This window comes from Cyprinodon variegatus, unplaced genomic scaffold, assembly GCF_000732505.1.
Source record: "Cyprinodon variegatus isolate N-32 unplaced genomic scaffold, C_variegatus-1.0 Scaffold273, whole genome shotgun sequence".
Taxonomy (NCBI): domain Eukaryota; kingdom Metazoa; phylum Chordata; class Actinopteri; order Cyprinodontiformes; family Cyprinodontidae; genus Cyprinodon; species Cyprinodon variegatus.
The window spans coordinates 756,419-778,532 of NW_015150726.1; the positions used below are offsets into that span (position 1 = coordinate 756,419).

The window sequence follows — 22,114 nt, forward strand, 5'->3', positions numbered from 1 at the left end:
AGATAGATAGATAGATAGATAGATAGATAGATAGATAGATAGATAGATAGATAGATAGATAGATAGATAGATAGATAGATAGATAGAGATCAACAAATTTAGCTAAATCACACCCTTTTTAGGGTTATTGAGTTATTTATTTTTTATTGTTAATTACTATTATGGCTTGTTTTATTGACATTCATTTTGGATACCAGAGTAAAGGAGTTGAATGCCCCAATTGTTAGATTCTAAAGTTCCACTTTGTGTTGGTCTTCCACTTCAAATCCTCATGAACATAATAAACATTAGGAAGTTGGTTAAAATCTGATAAACTGGTCAAGCTAAAGGGGTGAATATCCTTTTTGTTACTGCCTGTTTTAGTGTGGAATAAAAGTGGCAACATTTCCCTGCTAAAGGGGTGTAAGAGCATCTTTATTCCGCTTATGTCTGGGTGAATAGATATGGGAATGTGAGGGCATCCTTTACATTCCAACTCCTGATGCATCCTTTATGACACTGAGTTTGTGTCTATGAGGACCACTCTGTGAAAGTGGGTGTCTTCCTGCCAGCGTGATTAATAACTCCTTTGGAGTTGTGACAGACCTGAGGGGCATCTTGAAGCTCATCTTTAAAGGCTCATTTCTCCACAATCCGCTTGGCTTGAACCTGTCTACCTGCATGTCTTACTAAAGCATTCATACTCCTTGACCTCTTTCACTTTTTGTCTCCTTACAGAAACAAGCTATTTTTTTTCTTTATTGGAGTTTTATGTGTCGGAAAAACAAAAATGTTATTACTGTGAAGGGAGACATTTAGCTTTTTCCCTAAAGGACTCAGAGGTTTGGTAGAAAACATCTATAACAAGAACAACCTGAAAACCGAAGAATATGACTGCACAGCATGTGACAAATACAGAGTGAAGCATTCATTTAAGATGCACAGTTTGAAGGGAGGGCACAGAAAAGCAGGAAGGCAGGCAGAGCACGCAGTCACTAAAATGTCATCAACGCTGGGAGGAGACAATCTGGTGGGAAATAACTGAGAGAAGAAGGGATTCATAGGAACAGTAACAGCTGGGAGGAATAAGGATGAGTGGGGGAGTGACAGGGTTGTCTGTTCACTCTAATTAACAGAGTGGAGTAGAGCAGAGAGTGGTAAACTAAAACAAAACAAAAACAAATAAAACACATCTGACAGAGATGGCTGTGAACATGTTTAATGTCACATGATATATGCATAGAAGAAATATTAGTAAATATATTCCCATTACATGAGTCTCTAATGATCTGCAACTCTAAGAACCACAGCATCATCCATGAAACAAATCCAATGAAACAACGGGTTGGTAGCATTACTCTGTAGGGATGCTTTTCTTTAGGGATTGGAAATCTGCTCAGATATGACGGGAAAATTGATGGATATAATTAGGGAAACAAGTCATCAATTAATAATTGCTCAATTATTGCTCAACTAACTATTGACAAGTGTCAATTTTCTTATTATAGCCACTGTAACTACACTAGCTATAACAAGATTTCTACTATCTTACTGTATAACTATTTATTTTGTCAGCTGTATTAATTGCCAACTACTTTTTGCTGAACAAAAAATGTTTTCTTACACTTAAACTTATAAGATATTAAAAAACCAAACCTGATAGGTCAAAGAAAAAAAAAGATTAATAAAATATGTGAAACACTTTTGATTTCTAATGAACAGAGATGTTAAACAATCATTAACACACAGGGTATGTCGCTCTGACATACTGTCAGACTATTATCCACCTTTTTTCAAGGAAGTTGATGCCACCAGTGATATTGCTGTTTTTAGTGTAGAGAGTGGGAGAGGCGGTGCTGTTAGCAGTGTTTTCTATTGGTGGGTGTGGTTGCTCACAGCGCAAAAAGTTAAAACTCCATGAAGTGAGTTAAAACATAATAGTCCTTCCCATCTCCAGTGCGTATGCTACAGTTGTTGCCGCTCCAACTGGAGATGTTCCAGTTGGAGCGGAAACAGTCCCCACCAATACTATTCCTCGCCCATCAGTGTTTTTTTCCTCTCTTGCGCTGCACCCGAGTCCCGCCTTTCGGTGTAACATCATCTGATCTGTTGCTTTGAGACAATATCTGATTTTCAGTCGACACACAAGCAAGGAGAGCTGCACATTTAAAGGTGAAAAAGATTTAATGGGATATGCAACATGCAATAAAACATATCTCCAAGTTTATCAGAAAGTTTAAAAGAAAAAATATGCTATGCTATAATTAAATGCATTATATATTTTTGTCTTTTGTCATTCAGCAAAACTCAGAAATAGCTATATCAGCCCAGAGACAGCCATGACTCCCATGTCACAGACTTAAACTGAAATTATAAGAAGCCTGCAAGAATTAAAGCACAAATAATAGAGTAAAAGTCAGTGTATAAATGATTTTTGAAATATAACTTTCAATACAAAGACTTTGGCTGTCCACGATATGTAGGACAATTTTCTAAATTAGAATTTTCTTCTTGTAAAGGAGGATAATCACTGGAAGGGAAACCTTCCATCAATCCATCCATATTTTTCTGGATGCATGGATTGAAATTATATTCTAAGGATATATGAAATATCGATTTCAGCACTGGAATCGGCTCTTGTTTTAAATTTTTTTTTATACATTGTTTGTGGGCCCTGTATAAATAATGCACTTAAAGGCATCTGTCAAACTATCTATAGATATAAATATCAGTGCATTATGGTTACAATAGCAAACCATTCAAATAATATGTTTGAGGTCATTTTTGGAAAATACTAAAACCTAATTAAAGCTTTCGGGTTGACTAACTGTAGGTCCATCAGCCCCCACCCGAGTATCCACCAACTTTCATTTCAAAGTTACACACTTACACTGGATTGATCCATTTTTCTGCTCTAGCATGCCTCTTTCCGTTCAGTGAGGCTCCTTAAGAATGAACAATGGCTCCAGTGAACAGCAGTCACATTATAACACGGAAATAAACTTATTTTAAGCGAATCTTATCAGTTAATTAAATGGAGAAAAAAAATCAACAATCAACTGTAAGTTTATTTTGTTTACATTCCTTAAATAAATATAAATGTTAGGCTGAATGAAGGCAGGATGTCCATCCAGCAGGATCAGATCAAGGCTAGGCTAGTTATGGTTTATATCATTCTTCATTCACTTTATGAACAATCAGTTCATTATTGAGACTCTTTGATAAAATGCTGCAGAAAACAAAAATATCTTCAGTTCCCATTTGAAGGAGCCAATGTTTTCTGCTCATCTCAAGGTTTCAGGGAAAATGTTTCTCAGTTGAGGAGCATAGAAAGTAAAAAGCTGCCTCTCCTTGTTTAGTTTTGGATCTGCAAAAACTCTGGTGAATGGAGAGGTCTTCATTGACTATAAATGAAAAAAGGTGAGGACATGTCGGATTTTCTTTCAGATTTGTATTTTGAAAAACAGACCCGCATCGCTCCCCTTCCACAACACAACCATGCTCTACTGCTGATCTATGGCAAAAAACTCCCATCAAAACACAACATAGTTTGCTACTTCAAGGGTGTGAATACTCTATAATGCTTTCTTTATATTTCTAGTCAGTTCCCATCTGATATATGTGAGGTTTCTCTCAGACATTTCCACTAAATTTTCTATGAAACCCTGACACCTTACTTTGAAGTAATGAAAATGAGGGAGAGTTGAGGAATATCACGACTCTTTCTACTGTTTTTTTTTTTTCATCTTCACAAAATAATTCACTGTTTGGAATTTATTCACCATAGATTAATGTCATATATATATATAACAGAGAGGGTGTGTGTGTAAGAGGAGCACACATCTTCAGACTGTGTAGTTCTTTTTAGTTTATCTTCTTTGATAGGTCTGCAGAGGAGCATACGGCTTCAACCAGCAGCTGATGAAAATCATTGAGAGAAGATGAAGAAAGGAAAGAAAGGCGAGGATGTGTAAATGTCTTTTAATAGATGCACTCTTATCCATAGACAAAAAATAAACGCAGCCATGCATCCCTGAATAAACGCCTGGATGAGCCCAAATAGGCCGGACATTAAGCAGCTTGATTAACACGGAGAGGGTGATCTGCCGTAATCAGGCTCTGAGTATTTTATTTGGCAGCAGAGGGGCCTTTTCACATCCGCTTGAATACAGCCATCCCTGTCCACACAATGCCGCCAATATAAATGCAAATCCTGACATTCCCGTCACTCAGCCTCGTGACGCCTGCTTTACCAAGAGCCCCGCCGCATCGACCCCAGATCTAAATGAGCCTCGAACTGCACAACTGTACATATTATCTGTGTGCGGATGTGTCTGTGTGTCAAAGTGGGAGAAAAAACCCAGTGTGGGGCATAATGAGAGAAAAATGGAGATACTAAAGTGACAGCCGTGGCTGTTTATATATGCGGGTCTGCGACATGGCAATGATCCTGAAATCGGGAGCCGTGCTCTTCCTTCGGCGGGTTGTTCCTGCCTCCCTTTGCCTTGTCATGTCCAATATTCTGTAGCGGGAAAAGAAATCTGGGTGATGGCTTGAGTGGTGAGCTTGTTTACATCTTTGTGTATGCATGCATGCATTTAGTAACCACCAGCGCCCATACGCACACATGCAATATTTTCCCGTGCGCTGCATGCAGCCTATCATGTAACTCAGTGTTTTTGCCAAAACCTCAGAGCACCAGTCCCTCTCCAGATGAGGATCTGTAATCACAATCTTGATTTGTCCCTCCCTCAACACTGTGGGCGCAATCTTGTTCAACAAAGCCAAGAAATAAAGCCTTCCTACAATTAGAGTTCAGAGTCCCCGATCTGTTTAGATTATGTCTGATGGTGTTTTCTTCAAAGTTATGTATTTATCCACAAAAGTGGAAGAAGATTAAGCATTTGCACACATTTTTTACAGCATCCCTACTGTGTTATCCCATCTGTTTAACTGACTTGTTTTTTTAAATAGTTCATATTCATCAACTTAACATTTTGTCTCAGTAGAAACCCTTCTGATAATTTTTTTCTGTCCTTTTATCTTTTAATATATTTCAAACATTCATTGAAAGCAAACAAAAATCAATACAAAATATAATTAGAAAACACCAATAAACAGGCCACTTGAAGGCACATAGTCTTATCTGTATTGTTTCTGTATAATGTCAGCTTTATGGATACAAAGTTCTATTGCAAATCTATTAACAGCACAACAAGCTGTTAAGAATTTAGCTATTGAAGAAAGTGCTTGAGTCAAATGAGAATAGCAATGTAGTTTGAGGCAATGTGATAAAAGTGTAGAAAACAGGGATGCTAATATTTTAAAGGATGTTATTGGTGAGACTTGGACTCTGTTCAAACATTGTACATCAGAGTAAAAAAAAAAACGGCTATGCTTCTGTACTTTCATAAGCCACCCTATCTCTCTTCATCTTCCAGCACAAAGGGGATTTAGGATTTTGACACATTGTTCTGGAAGGAGTTTATCTTTTAGCTCATCTCGTATTGATTTCTGTGACTCCGAGATGCGCAAAGTAAAGTAAATGCCATAACAGCCAATATGTTACTGCATGGCTTTATTAAAGGGGAGGATAAACAAGAGCCAAAGCAGACGGCATTATGAGATCCCCTCTCAGTTTTCTCTAAATGTTGTGAAGAGGCTGTGAAAGTACATCATTATTATTAAAGCTCATTAAATGTTGAGCTCCATGTGAAATTTCTTGCCACAAACCACCAGAAAACATGGCAGGAGGAGACCATCTGGATTACGTAATGAGGATAAACAAGTTTAGAACTGAGGGATGGGTCGTGGGGGGGGGGGAGCGCCTGCATATTCACCCATGTTCCTATAAAGTATTCATGAGTCTTTGGAGTAAAGAACCGTAGAGAATAGACTCTAAGAGACTTTAGAAGTGGCAGATCATTGAAGGGAACCCCTCCCTCGGCGGACCACTTTGCTCCTTAATTTGGTCACAAAAAACTGTTAGAGCCAGTAGTGTTTAAGTCCCCAACACTAATAGCAGTAATGCTAATGAGGGTAATGCTAGCAGAGAAATCCCAGAGTGTTGCTCATTAACATTTCAGCAGCTGCATGGTAGTGTTAGGCGCTTTGAGCAAAGGGAGCCCCGCAGACACTGTAGGGGCTCCTGGTCGTCCCTGGGGGAGGGGCACTGCTTGGCTTTTTTCTATTCCCCTCACGCGAAGAAATATCATTTCTTTTTTTCAAAGATAAAAAAAAAAGACTTCACAGCTCTCTACATCAAACCACAAGAATTTTTTGTTGAGTGTCTCTGTTGGTTAGAAATCGTCTTCTGTCTTCTAGTTGCTTTCTCCTTAACTCTGTGTTTGTTGAAGTCTGACATGTTTGTTACTCCTACCTGACAGGGAGTAGAAGCAGAATGCTGCAAATCATTTCACTTATTGCAAAGAGCCGCTGTCAGAGTCCTGCTGACAAACTTGATGACAGCAGATCTGAACATCAGATCACCTTGTCCTCTCCTCTACCTTCTCCCCTCATTAGTCACTGATTCTCACCTCATTTGGCTTTTCTTATAGAAAAATCTAAGTCACCCTCCATTTACCTCTTTCATCTAATAGGTCTTGACCGTTTCTCTCTCCTCTTATCTTGCAGAGGGTACCCAGATGACCCCATTGAGGCAGAGCTGATTGATGAGCGCCACCCTTACATCCATGGTATGTATTCAGCACCGCTTGCTCAGCCTGAGAGAGGAAGCATGGCCAGTCTGGACCGAATGGCTGGCAGACGTTCCCCTTCCATCGACAGCATCCGCAAGGACCCACGTTGGAGGGACCCCGATCTCCCCGAGGTCATTGCCATGCTGGGTCACCCTATTGACCCGGTGAAGTCCAACGCCGCTGCCTATCTGCAGCACCTGTGCTATGAGAACGACAAGATAAAGAAGGATGTTCGCCAGCTGAAGGGGATTCCTGTTCTGGTAGGGCTTTTGGACCACCCCAAATCCGAGGTTCACCGCAAAGCCTGTGGAGCGCTTCGGAACATCTCCTACGGCAAGGACAACGAGAACAAAGTGGCCATCAAGAACTGTGATGGTATTCCAGCCCTTATCCGTCTGCTGAGAAAGACCAATGACATGGAGGTTCGAGAGCTGATCACCGGTAAGATCACTGTTTCCAAATAAAACAAATTTAACTGCCAGCTGGTTACAGCCATATGTATCGAAAGAGGGAGAAAATCTTTAATTCTGAGTCATATTTTGTGTGTTTTTAGGAGGTTATAGTTAAAGGGTAAAGAAAAGCAATCCCACCTGAGGATCCAACATTCAATGTGACAATAGACTTGATAAATATTTATTTCAATATAGATACAAAACAGTTAAAAAAAAATACCGTAAACTGTTTAGTTTCAATTCATTTGAATAAAATATTGTGATATCCCTGTGTTTTGTATCCCCAATGCTAGGTCCTGTAGCGCTAGTTTCTTCCAGCCAAAATAGCAATGAGTAACATTAAATCTAGTGATCATTTGTCGAATTGTATGGAGGATCAACTCAGAAATAAATAAATAAATGCTCAATAAATAAATAAGCCCCCAAAAATACAATAAACAAAAAAATGTAGGTAGAAATAAATTATACAGTGATACATAAATGTATATATCTCTTTTAATTAGCTTCTTTATTTATTCGCCTTCGTAATAATTACCTTATTTATTTATTGTCCTTTATAATCTTGAACTTTATTTATTTATTACTTATTTTTTTATGTATTTATTTATGTGCATGGATAATATTTTTGTCTGTTTTATTCTTCCTTTGTATTTTTTTTTACCCTATTTATTTCTGCCTGTCGTTTTTGCATTTGTGTATGCCTTTCTGCCTCATTATGCAAATAAGGAAGGGGTTGTGTCTTAGATGGTCACTTATTTTTAAATATGGCAGAGTTGGTCCTCCATACAAATGGTCATGCTCAAAGGCATTGGTGGGGAAGTCTCTTTCATATATCTTATATTTAGGCATTTCCAAGGCACTGTTAACTGACAGATTCATTAGTTGAAGAAGTTGAAAACATTCACACACAAAAAAAAAAGCATAGCTGAAAGATGCCTTTAAAAATAGACTTAAGAAAAGAATACCCAAAATAAATTGGCTAATTCTTCACTTCTTTAACACTATCTTACTTTGTAAAGCTTATGTCTGAGCAATAGTTACTTCCTTGGGTAGTCTTCACCTTAAAAATTCTCCATGTTCTCTATAGCAATGTGTTCCTATTTATAGAAACAATGTGTTGTAAAGTAACTACATATTCAGCAATTATAACATATATATGTCTGTTTGGACCTCTACATGTAATTTTTGGTCATTTAGCAAACAAGATTGATTTTATTAGAATTGTAAGAATCAGAGTGAGCTGGTTGAAGGAGATAAGTATGCTTTTAGCCTGCAAACCTGCAAATTGGTCTGTCTTTATATCATGGAGCTCTTACCTTTCTGTGAATGATCCCTGCTTCACCATAATGAGGACATACTGAGTCTGAGGCACTATTGATCACAGAGATGTTACAGGGTTGCAGCTCAGATTACACGTGGAAACAAATAAGGTCACGTTAAATCACTAAAACCATATCTTTCTGAACTGTTTGCAGAGTGATAGCTGACGACATGTATGGAGTAAATTTTGTTCCATTATTTATGCAACCAGATAACTTATTTTGTACATAAAATTTTGTAAAATAATCAACACAGAAATATAAATTTAGAACATTTCATAATCACAAAATGTTTTTAACAGTAACTTTGCTCTTTTCTTAGATATTGTTCTCATAGTATTATTAATTCCTTTATATTCTTTCAAATCTTATTTTTTCAGCTTTTTTTCTTTTACAGATTAAGTTTTATGAATTGCATTCTTCTCAAATGGCTTTTAACAGATCATATTCTCTTCACATTTAATACAATTGTTGACATTATTGCAGACCAATAGAAATGTATCCTTGCTCCTCCCTTCAAAAGAAAGCACACCCACTGAGGTGAAAAATATGTGATCTAAAAACAGAATTTGAAAAAGGTAATGAGTAAAACTCAATTTAAAAAAGAGCAATTAAAAAAAATAATAATAATTTAGATAAAACAGCAAAGTTACTCTCAAAACCTTTATTTGATTAATAGCTTTTTCAAAGTTTCTTTTTTCGATGTGTTTTAGTCCAAATAGCAATCTACAAAAATGTTTGTGTTGTCTTTTTTTCAAATTTTGATTTACAAAATATGTTCTTTGCTTGAAACAATAAAGGAACAAAATTCTCTCCATACACATCAATAACCGCAGAAAAGTCTATAATCATTTAAATTCTTCCAGAGAAGCTTTTGAATCAGATGTGATGCAGTGGTAAAAGTCAGCTGGGAAATACGTGTGTGTTTAGTTTATTCCAGCTGATTTAATGTGACACACTCACACACTGTGGCATCTCACAAGAGATGAGAAGAGTGTTTTTTTTTTTGTCTTCTTCCTGTGCACTCGTGTGAAAAATGAGACACTTTAAAGTGAGATACCCAGACCTTGTAAAGTAGGTGCCAAGTGAAAACCCAGTGTGCGTTCTGCAATCTAAGAAGGGCTTTGGTTTTTTTTTCACTGGCTATACAGTGTAGGGGGAGGATCATTGTCTTCAAGTTAAGTTTCCAGAGCTGACAGCTGTACTAACTGGATGCTATAATATGAATATCTGTGTGATTGTCACCTTAAACAAATCATTCATGCTGTTTCTTACACTGATGCCAGTGTTTGCAATCCTAGTGCTTCACTGTATGAACGGTTGTGGGCTTAAGTGTTTGCATAAGTGAGTCTCTTTTGTTTTGACAGAGATGTAGCAGTGAGCAATGACAGCGCAGCTGCAGAAATGATTGTCTTTACAGCGCTGTGTTGCTCCATATTGAAGCTAAAAATAACCCTGCACCAGAAGACAAGGAGGACGGGATGGAAGGAGGCTTTTCTTCCCCTCCACCTCCTGCTCATTATTCAGCCCTCCCACGCTCAGTCTCTTTTTTTTTCACCCCTTCATTCATTATCTACAGACAGTGATTTTCGCTCTGTTGCTGCTTTGCTACTTTTCCTGCTTTAGGTGGTCATTCCCTGTGCTCCAGCCCTGCAGGAAGCGAGCTCCGCACAATGCAGGCTCAGCTTGCATCCCCAACCACTCGTCTGGAGTTGGCCAGGCTTTTCTACAATTAAATGTAATTCAGGGGTTTTAAATACGGGCTCCTTTTCTTAGTCCGTGTGTTTAAGGGGTTTGCTGTGGAAGTCTGCGCAGGCCGATGCTAAACCACTCAAAGCTCTGCTTTCTCCTGGTGGAAATGGGTGACGTGGAAGCAACCTAGTGGTTTCACTTTCCAACACACACACCAGACATGCAGACAAGTCATTTATATTTTTAGAGCCTTTTACTTTCCACAGTCATTCTATTTTCCTCTTTCAGCAGCCTCCGGGCTGCTTGTGGCCTCAGGCAAATTCCTTTGTAAAAAATCGAGATTATGAGGCAGATTTGTGGCGCTTTTCCCGCTGACTTTATTGTTCAAAAGAAACGTCAAAAAAGGAAAGTTAATTTGAGAAATGCTGATAAAAAAATTAAGACAATGTCCGAACTCATTCACTGTTCTGTCACTTAAGCTGAGGTGTATTTACCTCAAACTGTTCCCCAAATGTTCCTGCTTATGACCAGTGTCACCTGTGGGGAAGAAAAGTACTTCCAGAGGATAGTTATTGTCAAAGGATCGTAAACCAACTTAATTAAAAATCAAAGTTTGCTTTTCATATTTAATATGTAATGATTCAACTTCACCTTTTTAAAACCTTGTTCTTGACTTTATGTGTGCCGCATACATGTACATATACAGACATATACCAAAAAACAATCAAACTTATACTAACTGATCACACCAGTATATTTATATGAATGCCAACAACAAAAAACGTTATAAAAAAACAAAAAATATAATTTCTTGTACAAGTTTACTTTTTGTACATAAATCTTGCCCTTCTGGGGTTTTGTGAAGGTAAATCTGTGTTTTGCATGGCCCAGTATTGTATCACACACCTAAAAAAATTTACCAGTTTAATAATGGATTATTAGTCAGCTTTATATTTTTTGAATATATAAAAATATATATTTATTTTCTGGGAATGTGTTTATTTAAGAGCAACTATGTCAATTAAAAAACATCTAGAAAAAGTACTCTATATTATAGTATTTTCAATGTGAATCCCAGATTGTTAATTCTTCTTTGCCTTTTCTAAAAAGTGCTTTAAATCAGTCCTACCTGTCTTTATCCATGCTGGGTCAGATCCTTACATTTGAAAGGAATGTCCAGACTAAAGCAGACTAAAGCATTAGCCTCACTACATGCAGTTATCCAAGCCTTCTTTAAACCAGGTCCTGGAAAAGGATGTTTCTTGCGTGTTCTTCTTCTGTGTTTTGCATGGTCCAATATTGTGTCACAAACCTAAAACAAAAAATAATAATGTACCAGTTTAATAATGGAGAAGTTATTGGTCAGCTTTATATATTTTTTAATATATATAAACTTTATTTTCTGAGAATGTGTTTATTTAAGAGCAACTATGCAAATTAACAAACATCTAGAAAAAGTAAAATATATTATATTATTTTCAATGTGAATCCCAGATTGTTAAATTTTCTTTGCCTTTTGCTTTAAATCAGTCCTGCCTGTCTCTATCCATGCTGGGTCAGATCCTGACATTTAAAAAATGAGGCAAGGAAAGCCTTGTTTAATGCAGTTAGCCAAGCCTTGCTAAACCAGGTCCTGGAAATGGATGGTTCTTGTGCCATTTCACTTTGTATTGCAGAGGAGCTACTGCGCATGGACAACTTTTAACGTGAATCAATGGGCAAAGATTTTTGCCCCCAAGCCCGGAAATACGTCACAAATCCGAAGAAAAATCATTGTCAATCAATATGACGCTTTTCTAGTCATTAAAGATTAAATATTTATCTTGCTCATCTAAAAGATATATATTTCAAAAATATTTTACATGTTAAATTAAAATTGAATTAAAAAATATATATATGCATATATCTTTTTATATATATGCATATATATATTTTTTGGTGGGTGGAGTGGGGCGGATGGGGCAGTGCCCTAGTGTCCTGTATTGGCCAGCCACCACTGATGGATAGACGAATCGTTGCAGCTGCTGCTGTAATGCGCCACAGCTCTACTGATCTGTGGTAGTGAAGAGCAGCGTGAAAAGGCAAAGCTCTCATTTTACAGACCGGTTTATGTTCCTACCTTCACCTGTGGTCATGAAATCTGGATCATGACTAAAGAAAATGTTTCTGCATACAAGCGGCTGAAATGAGCTTTCTCCGCAGCGTGACTGGGCTTCCCCTTAGAGAAAGGGTTAGGAGCTCATTCATCCAGCAGAGGCACATAGTAGAACCGAGTCAGCTGAGGTAGGTTAGACTCCCTCAGGTGGTGTTACAGGGGACGACCCAGGACACACTGGAGAGACTATGTCTCTCTGCTGGCCTGGGAGAGCACCGGGCTTTCCCCAGCGGAGCTTGAGGAGGTTTGTTGGCAGAGGGTAGTTTGGGAGTCTCTGCTGCCCCAGCGACTGGGTAAAGCAGAAGACGATGAGTCCGAGGAATTTGGTCTGACTGACTTGATGAACAGTAAACCACATTTGCAGTCATCAAAATATGGGTCTTATGTCTACTTTGTAAAAAATATCTTACCTAACTTGATCCTTATTGGTGAAGTCTTAGCAAATGTCCAGTTATATGGAGTATGGACTTTTCATAGTCCTCACATCTTTGTTTCTATCGCTGTTGTGGATTGAATTATTCATGAATTGTTTAGGAATAATCATTAGATGAGACCTGGTTCTGTGTAATAACAAGAGAAACACCTTTTTAAAGAAGTCTGTTATTGATTTCCTTACAGTGAGAACTTTAAATACACCAGGATCATTGCATGAATCTGGGAAAGCTTAAAGGACGATGTCCAGCTGCTGTAAGCTTCTTATTGCTTCATTCAGAAAATTTGAGTAAAATGTAGAAACAGCTGTAAACGTGTTAAAAGCAAACACCCTAATTACCCTGCCTCTGTTATTAAGACGTCAGAAAGTGTCAGAGAGAGAATTGTGTTTATCCACAGATCCAGTTCCTCCATGGGAACTGCCTGGAGGCGCCACTCATATCATTTATTTTAATGTCAAGCAGTCATCATGGCGTTTAGGAAGGCAGTGGGCTACGTGTCCCAGAGGTGATTTGGTGTGAAAGTTGTGATTTAGCCCCAGAACAATATCAGAGCGCCATGTGAAGAGGCTGGCTGAAGCTGGAATGAGAGTCCCTCTATCCACAGTGTAACATGTCCTCAGAGGAAAAATACTCACAGAGATAGATACTAGGGGTGTAAATCACATCCATCATGGCGATTCGATTGTTGCACTGAAAATACATGGATTTTTGAGGAAAAAAATAAAACTTTGTTTCAAGACAAATGGGCAACCAATTTGTTTCAAGACAACATGGTCAAAGTTTTGGATTTGCCATCACATAGGACTTATTTAAATCATTTAAAGTTACAGCTGAGAAGGAACTGACTCTCTGTTTTTGGTTATTATAGTCACACAAATAAAGATGCTACTAAACATGATTAAGGACACAAAAATGATACTGACAGCGGTGCAGGTGCTGTGAAGGAGCCCAACTCATTGAAATCTACCTTAAAGTCTTTCTGCTACAAGGATTTTGGTCTCCTGAATTTTACAAACCGAACAGAAAAAGCCAGGCGCCAGAAAAACGTCCAGATGAAATTTCAGAATAAAATCAACCCGCCAACCTATGCTAACAAGGACAAGGAGGCAAAACGGAAACAGGGGGGCTATTGGACGATGAAAGGGGACATGTAAACCGAAAAAGAGTTTTTGCCTAACAACTGCCAGAAAGACAGTGACCCACTTTTACTTTTTTTCTCCAGCTGTTACACCCCGTCCTGAAGCAGCAGTCTGTGCAGTCCCTCTGTTATCCTCCACGTCACTGTAGGAGGGAAAGACAGAGAAAAACGTTACTTAAAATAATCTTTGAAAATAGTTGCCTTAAAAAATATCAGTTTCATGTTTTGTTTACCTAAAATAGTACTTGTTTATTGTACTGAATCAATAACCTTGGTTATATGAACTGATTTTCATGAAGTTAACCTAGCTGATTTTCATGAAGTTAACCTAGCTGGCAAGCTGGTTAACATTTTTTTAACATTTTTAACATTTAATAGCTAGACTGGACATCAATTGGTGGTATACAACCTAATTCTACCTATAAATTCATATTTTACTCGTCAAAACTGAGTTACAGATATCTGTAGCTGCAGGTTTGACTAATCAGAATGATTTTTTTAGATGTCTGCTATCTAGTTTTGACTGGTCAAAATTATGTTAGCAACTTATACTACTGAAGACATTACTACTAGTAAAAAAAAAAACATTTGTATCCTTAATAGCAATTCCAATGAAGAAACAATGCTTCAATAGAGTTTTTGATGGTTGACTCAAGAATTAGTTTTAGCTTAAGGCTGCAATTAATGATTATTTTGCAGATCGATAAATCTGTAGATTTTTTTCATTAATTAATTATTAATTGAATAGCCAAAGCTTCCTTGAAGAAGACTTTGTTGCTTGGCAACACCTGTTAACAAAGACTCGAGGGCTGGTTATTCTCCCCGCAGCAGAGTGTCCCAGTGAGCTTGTCGTAGATATTTTTTTGTTTTTGCCCAATTTTGAAGCGTGGTCTGCGCTTACACGCTATAACACAAGAGGGACAATCACAAACTACCTGTGGGTCTAGATACAGCTGAAGCGGTGAGGAAGTGGGGGTAAGTTTGTGCGACAATGGAGGGACATGAGGGAGAAAAAGAGCGGGGATCCAGGTGGAAAAACTGTCCCAGCGTTCTCACGCACCTCGCTCTAGCTGGTCCATCTTTGTATGACAGCAATGGCGGTCATACAAACAAAACAAACCAATAAGGTACCAAACAGGAAATACACATATTGTAGAGCGGATGTAGATTTGACCAATCAGAAGCCTTCTGTCTGCAGCACTGTCTGAGGTCACCTACAATTTTGGAGAGGTGCAGCGGCAGGGTTTCTGATGGGAACTGAGTTCTGCTCATTTAAACAGAATATTGTGCGTTGCTTGTTTCGTCAACATCACAGTCAGCAGACCAACTGGTTTAAATGAAGACCCCAAACTGGGAACAGATGATCATTATTTTAGAGATACCATTTAGGTAAAGTTTGATCTTGTTGAGTTCACTTTCTGCATATATCCGCTGCTAAAGCCTTCCTTTCATTTTATAAAGCTTTATTTCTACTAGTTCACCTCTCCTTACAGCATACTGCCATACACATGTATAAATCTTCATTTTTTTCTCTTTTACGTGCACAATCGATAGAGTGAGTCCACGTATACTGTAGGTCCCCATCCTTGTTTGGCTTTTTATGCATTCTGTCTAACCCCTCACCCCATCTTCTTTGCTGTGGCGATTGTGATGGATCGCAGAAAGGTTGAACAGCAGAGGGAGAGGAGGAGAATGGTAATGGGCAGAACTAAGTTAATAGCTCTGCTTGAAGAGCAACATGTCTGCCAGTGGTGCCTGGAAAATTTAATTAGCCACCGCCTCAGCTCTAGTCCCGTTCCCAGTCCACTACCGTCCTTCCAGGCTTCCAGTCAGAGACAAAAAGCAGGGTGGTATGTGAAAGACAGACGGACTCTCTGTGATTAATTTTGGCCTTTTAACTGAAAACCAGACAAGATAACCATGTTCATGCTTTGAGCCAAACTTTGGCTTCATTCATTAAGTTTTAATAGGAAAACTGTGTGACCGTTCTGGCTTTCTACCCCTCAGAAAGTTCCTCAACAGATAAACAGAATCAATAATTCAGAAAGGGATGACACTTCTAGACCCTGAAAGTGGTTTGACTTAGTTATTGAAGTTGCTTGTGAAGTCTTACAGTATAAATGGGGCCATTTCACAGATCCTGACTTTATGTGGGGAAAAAGAATAAAGAAAGCAAACTTAGAAAAGTTCAGTACTGATTCATTTTTTATATTTTATTTTCCTAAAATATGCATTTTTGCTTCTGTGCAACATCAGATGTAACACCTATCTATCAAGTATCAGCTTTAAAAGTTTAACCAATTAGCAGTTCTAGTTCTCTCTTTTGCACTGTGAGATTATCCTAAAACCAAACTAAAAATAAAACAGACAAACATGAGCTAACCAGCAGAAACATTAAGGTGCATCCTTTATGGATGAAAAAAAAAACTGAATTCTCGAGGTATTTGTGTTTTTATGAACACATAAGAATCCACCTTATTCTGTTGAAGAGCAACCAAAAATGTTTCAGCCAATCACATTGCAGTACTATGATGTAAGGCGGGACATATAGCTTTGATATAAGTGAAGGCTGCCAAACCAAAAGTAACCATGGCAGCACAGGAAGACACGCATGTAGCTGCTGCTATCACGTCTGTTTTGTTAGAAGATTTTATATTTGAAACAGGAACAGCGACAGATTAGAGGACAATGTTGTTGTGGTTTCTCATGGCTTCTGCCGTTTTTTATTTTACCTTTATTTTGAAAAACTAATTTTATAGGCGGCTAATCAGTCGAAAGTTTCTGCCCTCCTTTTTCTGATCAGATTTACAGTCCCAGAATAATAATGCGTAAAACTAAAGCAGAGAGCCGCACATTGTCAATCCAGCTTGCTAGGTTTCAGGATCAGGTGAAGAATAACAATAAATTGGGAAATATTGAATTTTTTCTTTTTTCTTTATGCCAAAATATTGGCATAAAAAATATAACTCTCCACATTGAAACATTAGAGGTGAAGTACTTTCCCTTTGACTCTTGGCCCTTTAAAGCCAGGTATATATTTGATAAATTAGTTTTTTGGCAGCTCTGCATCATCCGTGGGATATTTTTGTCCTTGAACACCCTGATTTACACAATCAGACACATATAGTGAACAAATAATATATAGAAGATTATAGAGAAATGCCTCATGTATCAAAATTGATGCAAATAAATTATGTAATTTAACGTATAAAGAAATGTAAGGGTTAACTATGTCGGTTTTTAGTTTGTTTTTGGAAGGCCATCTTTCCCCATTCTTTCTGTATAGGCAACATATTCCCCACATTTTTTTTTTCATCCTTGGTATTTTTCAGAAATGTATCAAATTCCTGAATCTCCCTTTCTAAATATGCAGATTTCCCTCTCATTATTAACCCTTATTCTTTTCAACCTTTTTTTTTTAAGTGTTCTCCGTACATAAATCCAAATTTACCAGTAATCAGCCGTTATTTCTATTGGGGATAAATTCCGCACCTGCATTATAATTTAAGGTCCTAAAGATTCTAATTTCCCTATGTTGTGATCTATTGTAGTCTCAGGATTAGGCAGAGATGTAAACGTCCCTTTAAACAGCTGTGTGCTCATGCCAGGTGCTTAGGGAGTCATGCTGCCTGAAGTCAGCTCTGCCTTGAAGACAAGCAGCAGTCCCCTCCGGCGTCCGTCTCTCACAGTCTGACAGAGGACAGCAAGCTGACTAAACCCCATCCAGAATCACTGGCCTGAAACAGCGACAGCACGTTGGATGGAGATAGTCACTTCCACTGCGTTCTGTCATCCTGAATAACGGTCTGTCAGCGGGCTCTATGCCTGTCAGACTTGATGGATCGCCGCCACAACAAAGACAAGTCTTTCCCTCCCCTTTGGCTTATGTGATCAGTGTAGAGGTGACTGATTCCAGAGGACGGAGCAGTATTGCTGCTGGAACATTGGAGGTGACTCTGGGCTGACCAGGGTGGAAGGAATCATCAAGGCTGTGTGTTACTATATGCGTCATCTTGAGGCAGTAAAAGGTCCCGGTACCTTTTCACTGCTCAGCTTATTTTGTTTCTACAGTATAGATTGTGTTTCCAGACCTGTGCTTTTAAAAGCAGCAGTTAAATATAAAAATTCTCTAAAATAGCCATGTTGCGTCTATAATCAAGAAAACCATCATACTGTTAAACAATCCTGCACTTAATTGATTATTATTTTCTTGGTAAGCCTCGATTTATTGTTGAAGATATGTATCATATTGCTGCCCCTAAAAATCTGAGCTGGAAAGTTTCCACTCAGTTTGTGACCCTGTAGAGATCCTGTTGATTCCAGTAGCTCTGTTTTGACTGAGCTCTGAATGCTGCTTGTCACAAACCGATGCTAATAAGGCACATAATCAAGCTGTCAGGCCCGCAGGCAGGTGTGATTGTTCTGCTGCCTGTTACTGTGCCACTGCTCATATCAATGTTTGAGTGTTATTACACTCATAGCTTGGTTTTTATGCTGCCTGTTAAAGTTTTAGTCTGAATTATGTCAGTATAATATTCTTAAACATAAAAAATCTAATATAAAATACTATCAGAGATGCAGATACATACAGCTTCATTGCTTTCTAGTGGTAACTTGTACCCCTTTCCCACTGGCCAAAAATATTTTTTGGTAGGAGTGGGAAGAGCTCGCTGACGCGTGCCTACCCGGGCCAAATGACTCGGCAAGCGACCCGCGTTAAAAACGCTATCGGCTCTGATCGGCATGCTGTGGGAACACCAGAGCCAGGTTTTAGAGGTTTCCTTGCTCCAGCACAGCTGATTTTCATTGAAAGCTGATTAACAGGCTTTTGGTCTACTGCAATCATTATAATCAGCTGTGCTAAAGCAGGGAAACCTTTAAAACCTGAAGGACAGCGGGCCTCGAGGACCGAGGTTGGGGATGCCTGCTCTAATTCACATGACACCATTGAGCTCAATGTACGGACGTCTACACACCGCACTAGTCGCGTCTGATCTAACATGCCAAAACAACTCTGTTTGCATTCGATAAATGTGGCGTAGTGCTGTGAGAGGGATTCAGAGGGACAAAAGTGCAAAACAATTGGCGCCCTTACATGTTGCTCTCCATTGTTCACTTTCCTTATTTCTGTCACACTGGTGACATCATCAAAGGGGAAAGATGCTACACAGCTTGCCAGGGAGGGGTAAGACTCAGCTTTTCCTACCAATGAAAAGCGGGTCTATCCATGTTTGAAAAACATCCATTAACATGCTACTTTCAGGTTGAAAGAGGGTTTGGGTATGGATAATCAACTTTATTGGTATTTTCATAGGAACAAAATGTGTCTTCTGTATGAGGCCGTCCCTTACAGGTGAATATATACACCAGTAGGGTGACCAAACGTCCTCTTTTGCCTGGACATGTCCACTTTTTACATTCTGTCCGGAGCGTCTGGAGGGAGATTATAAATTAACGAAATAGTCGGTTTTCACAGTTTTATTTGGGACTATAATCATACGTTAAATCGACTGGTGCTTTGCACAGAATGCTACGGCACTTTGTTCCCCAACGTAATTCTTGAGGGACTGTCTTCTGGGAGTGTCTAGCAGACCACCCATACACACACATCCAGGGAGCAGAGCAACCAGCATTGCTCACAAAATGCTGAAACGAAGTGCAGCTTCACAGATGAACTGCAAAAAAAAGTTGTGTGCACCATGTGCAAAGCTGGCACGCATCTTTTAGTGTCTAATAAAGTTGCAGGAGATCTCATAGGTCACATGGACACTGAAAACCATAAAAAAGTTGTGCGCGGTGAGAGGAATTCTGCAAAGTTGACTGAGTACTTTGTTAGATCTGGAAAAATAGAGGATGCTGCAACAAAGTAATTTGTTGAAGCTTTATTTTCTAATACAGATGAGGTGATATTTAGAGCATTATTTGGTTTTATTTATGTATTTTAATTCACCATTTAGGTATAGTAAAGCATGTTCACTAACCTCTGAGAAGCCTGTCTGAATCCGTCTCTAGGCTGGCCAAAGCGTCCTCCTTTTGGAAATCAAAATATGGTCACTCTATTCACCAGTAACACACTCTGGGTGCACACAAAGTTTATCTGAAAAATGAATGTGTCCTGCTGTTGTATTATTTATTGTTAGTAAATGAAGTCCTTTTATGTGTATTTACATGACAAAGGAGGTGGGTCATTGTGCATATGTGCAGGGGTAAAAAAGGCCATGATGCAGCTGAGCTAGTTGGTTCCTAGAGAATCAGACTGGAACATCACGGTGAACACATCATGAACGATGGCGTTGGTGTTCGCTAAAGCTGCTGAGACGTTCAGCTGTGGCTGCGGAGTAAACGTTATTATTAAGACTGATACTAGTGAAAGAAATGCTAGTCTTATTCTCTACAGTCTAAGCACAATCATAGATTCATTGATTGATTGATTGATACCTTCATGCTGCGTCTCTGTGTTTGAAAGGAATAGGAATTTATTTTTTCCTCAATGTTTGGATAGGAGGCTCTTGGAGGGGATTCACAGGAATCTAGAGTTACTGTAGATCAATTTATTGAATTCATATTGGAGTCATATTGGATCTTCGAATAATATTCAAGGCAATATTGGGCTAAGGATGTTCCTCACAGTGGTAATCTATGAGGTTTAAACTGGGTACCTATGTCCCTCTTCAGTGTTCTGCTCTCACCAGTGGACCACTGCTCACCAGCCCATGTTACATGATTGTTGATTATAACTAAGTTATAACTGAGCCAAAATTCTATTAATATTAGTTAGCTGATAGAAACTGCAAAAAATGTAAATTTAAATAAGTAATTTTTCTTAAAATAAGTGCATTTTGCCTTCTATTGAGGAGGTAAGTGAGACACTTTACCAAAAGATAATTTTCATTTAAAATAAGAAATAAACTATAGCATTGTCTTATTTCAAGTGCATATTATAAAAGTAAAAATGCTTGTTCCATTGGCAAACCATTTTATTTAACTACTCAAATTAGTGGTAAATACACTTTATTTAAGATTTTTTTTTTGTGCTTGTTTCTAGATCGTTTTTGCAGTTCGGTTGTTGTTGATTATTGTTCTCTGTGTGAGTAATACCATTGATCAAGTTTTTTCTCATATTCAGACCTACAAATAAGTAGTAAAAGTATATAAGATTTATGCTGATATACTGAAAGCTCCAGTATTGATACAATATTGGACATGAAGAAGTTGCATCAGGACACCTGAATATTTCCCCTTTTTTTATCTGTTCTCCTCAGAACACATTTCACTGTTAAAACTAATCTGCTTTTCAAATCGGTAAACTTTTGTAGAGCTTAAGAATCTTAGTATTGTTTGCTTTTCATGGTTATTGTATTAATTCTGTTTCACTTGTTTGGTCTGTTTACTATCACTTTATTTTGTCTTGCAGAATTATGTTGCACTATTTCCTCCTTTTTTGTTCTTAAAGGCCTAATTAATCAGATAATAGATAAATAGCTGGTAAGGATAATTATAAAGTTTTAGAAAAATTATCAGTTTTAGAGGTGGATAATCCAGGCAGACAATAAAGTAAAAATCTGTACAGTAATTAGTTCCAACTATTTGTATTTCAATCTCCAGAACACTGAATTGGGGCTAATCACCTGGTTAATTTTAATTCAGTTTATTTATATAGCACCAATTCACAACTAATGTCATCTCAAGCAGAGTTGTTAGTTTTTGAACCTAAAGATTACATGTCAGAAAAATATCCTAAATATATTCATTTATTAATCAGCATTTATATTTAAATAAATACTAATAAATATTACATTCTAATAAATAAATGTTGTATTAGACATTAGAAGTCCTTAAATCTCTACAGTCCCACCAATTCCACATGTAACATACTTAAAGTTAGGATGGAAAACATGGTTCTGATTTAATCTAAAATGCCAATATTAACTAACTTATTATGGCGTCTTTGAGCCAGTTTACTGCCTTACATGTTCCAGGATTTTCCTGCCGTGCCCTTGTAAAAATTTAACAGGCGTTTTAAAATAGCAATGGCACAGACAATACAGCAGTGGAGAATGTGGGGATTGGAAGTAAAAAAGCAATAAATCATCTGCGTAAAGGAATCCATCATGTTTAGCCTAACCTCTATAAACCTTGAATATACAGGGAGATGTGTGTGTGTGTGTGTTGGGTTGGGGGATTAGTTGTTTACATTTAACAACAGCAAGTATATGACCACGTTTCACATTAGGTTTTGATTATACC

The 22,114-nt window shown here is 38.1% G+C and overlaps 1 protein-coding gene across 10 annotated transcripts in view; it reads left to right on the forward strand.

Annotated features, from left to right (window-relative positions):
• arvcf (armadillo repeat gene deleted in velocardiofacial syndrome) overlaps positions 1-22,114 on the forward strand; it is a 356,942-nt gene that overhangs the window by 251,859 nt on the left and 82,969 nt on the right. For all 10 annotated transcript variants that reach the window (XM_015383025.1, XM_015383016.1, XM_015383020.1 and 7 more), the window contains one exon: positions 6,613-7,118. In XM_015383025.1, the coding sequence (XP_015238511.1) occupies positions 6,613-7,118 (506 nt within the window). The remainder of the gene's footprint in view (positions 1-6,612; positions 7,119-22,114) is intronic.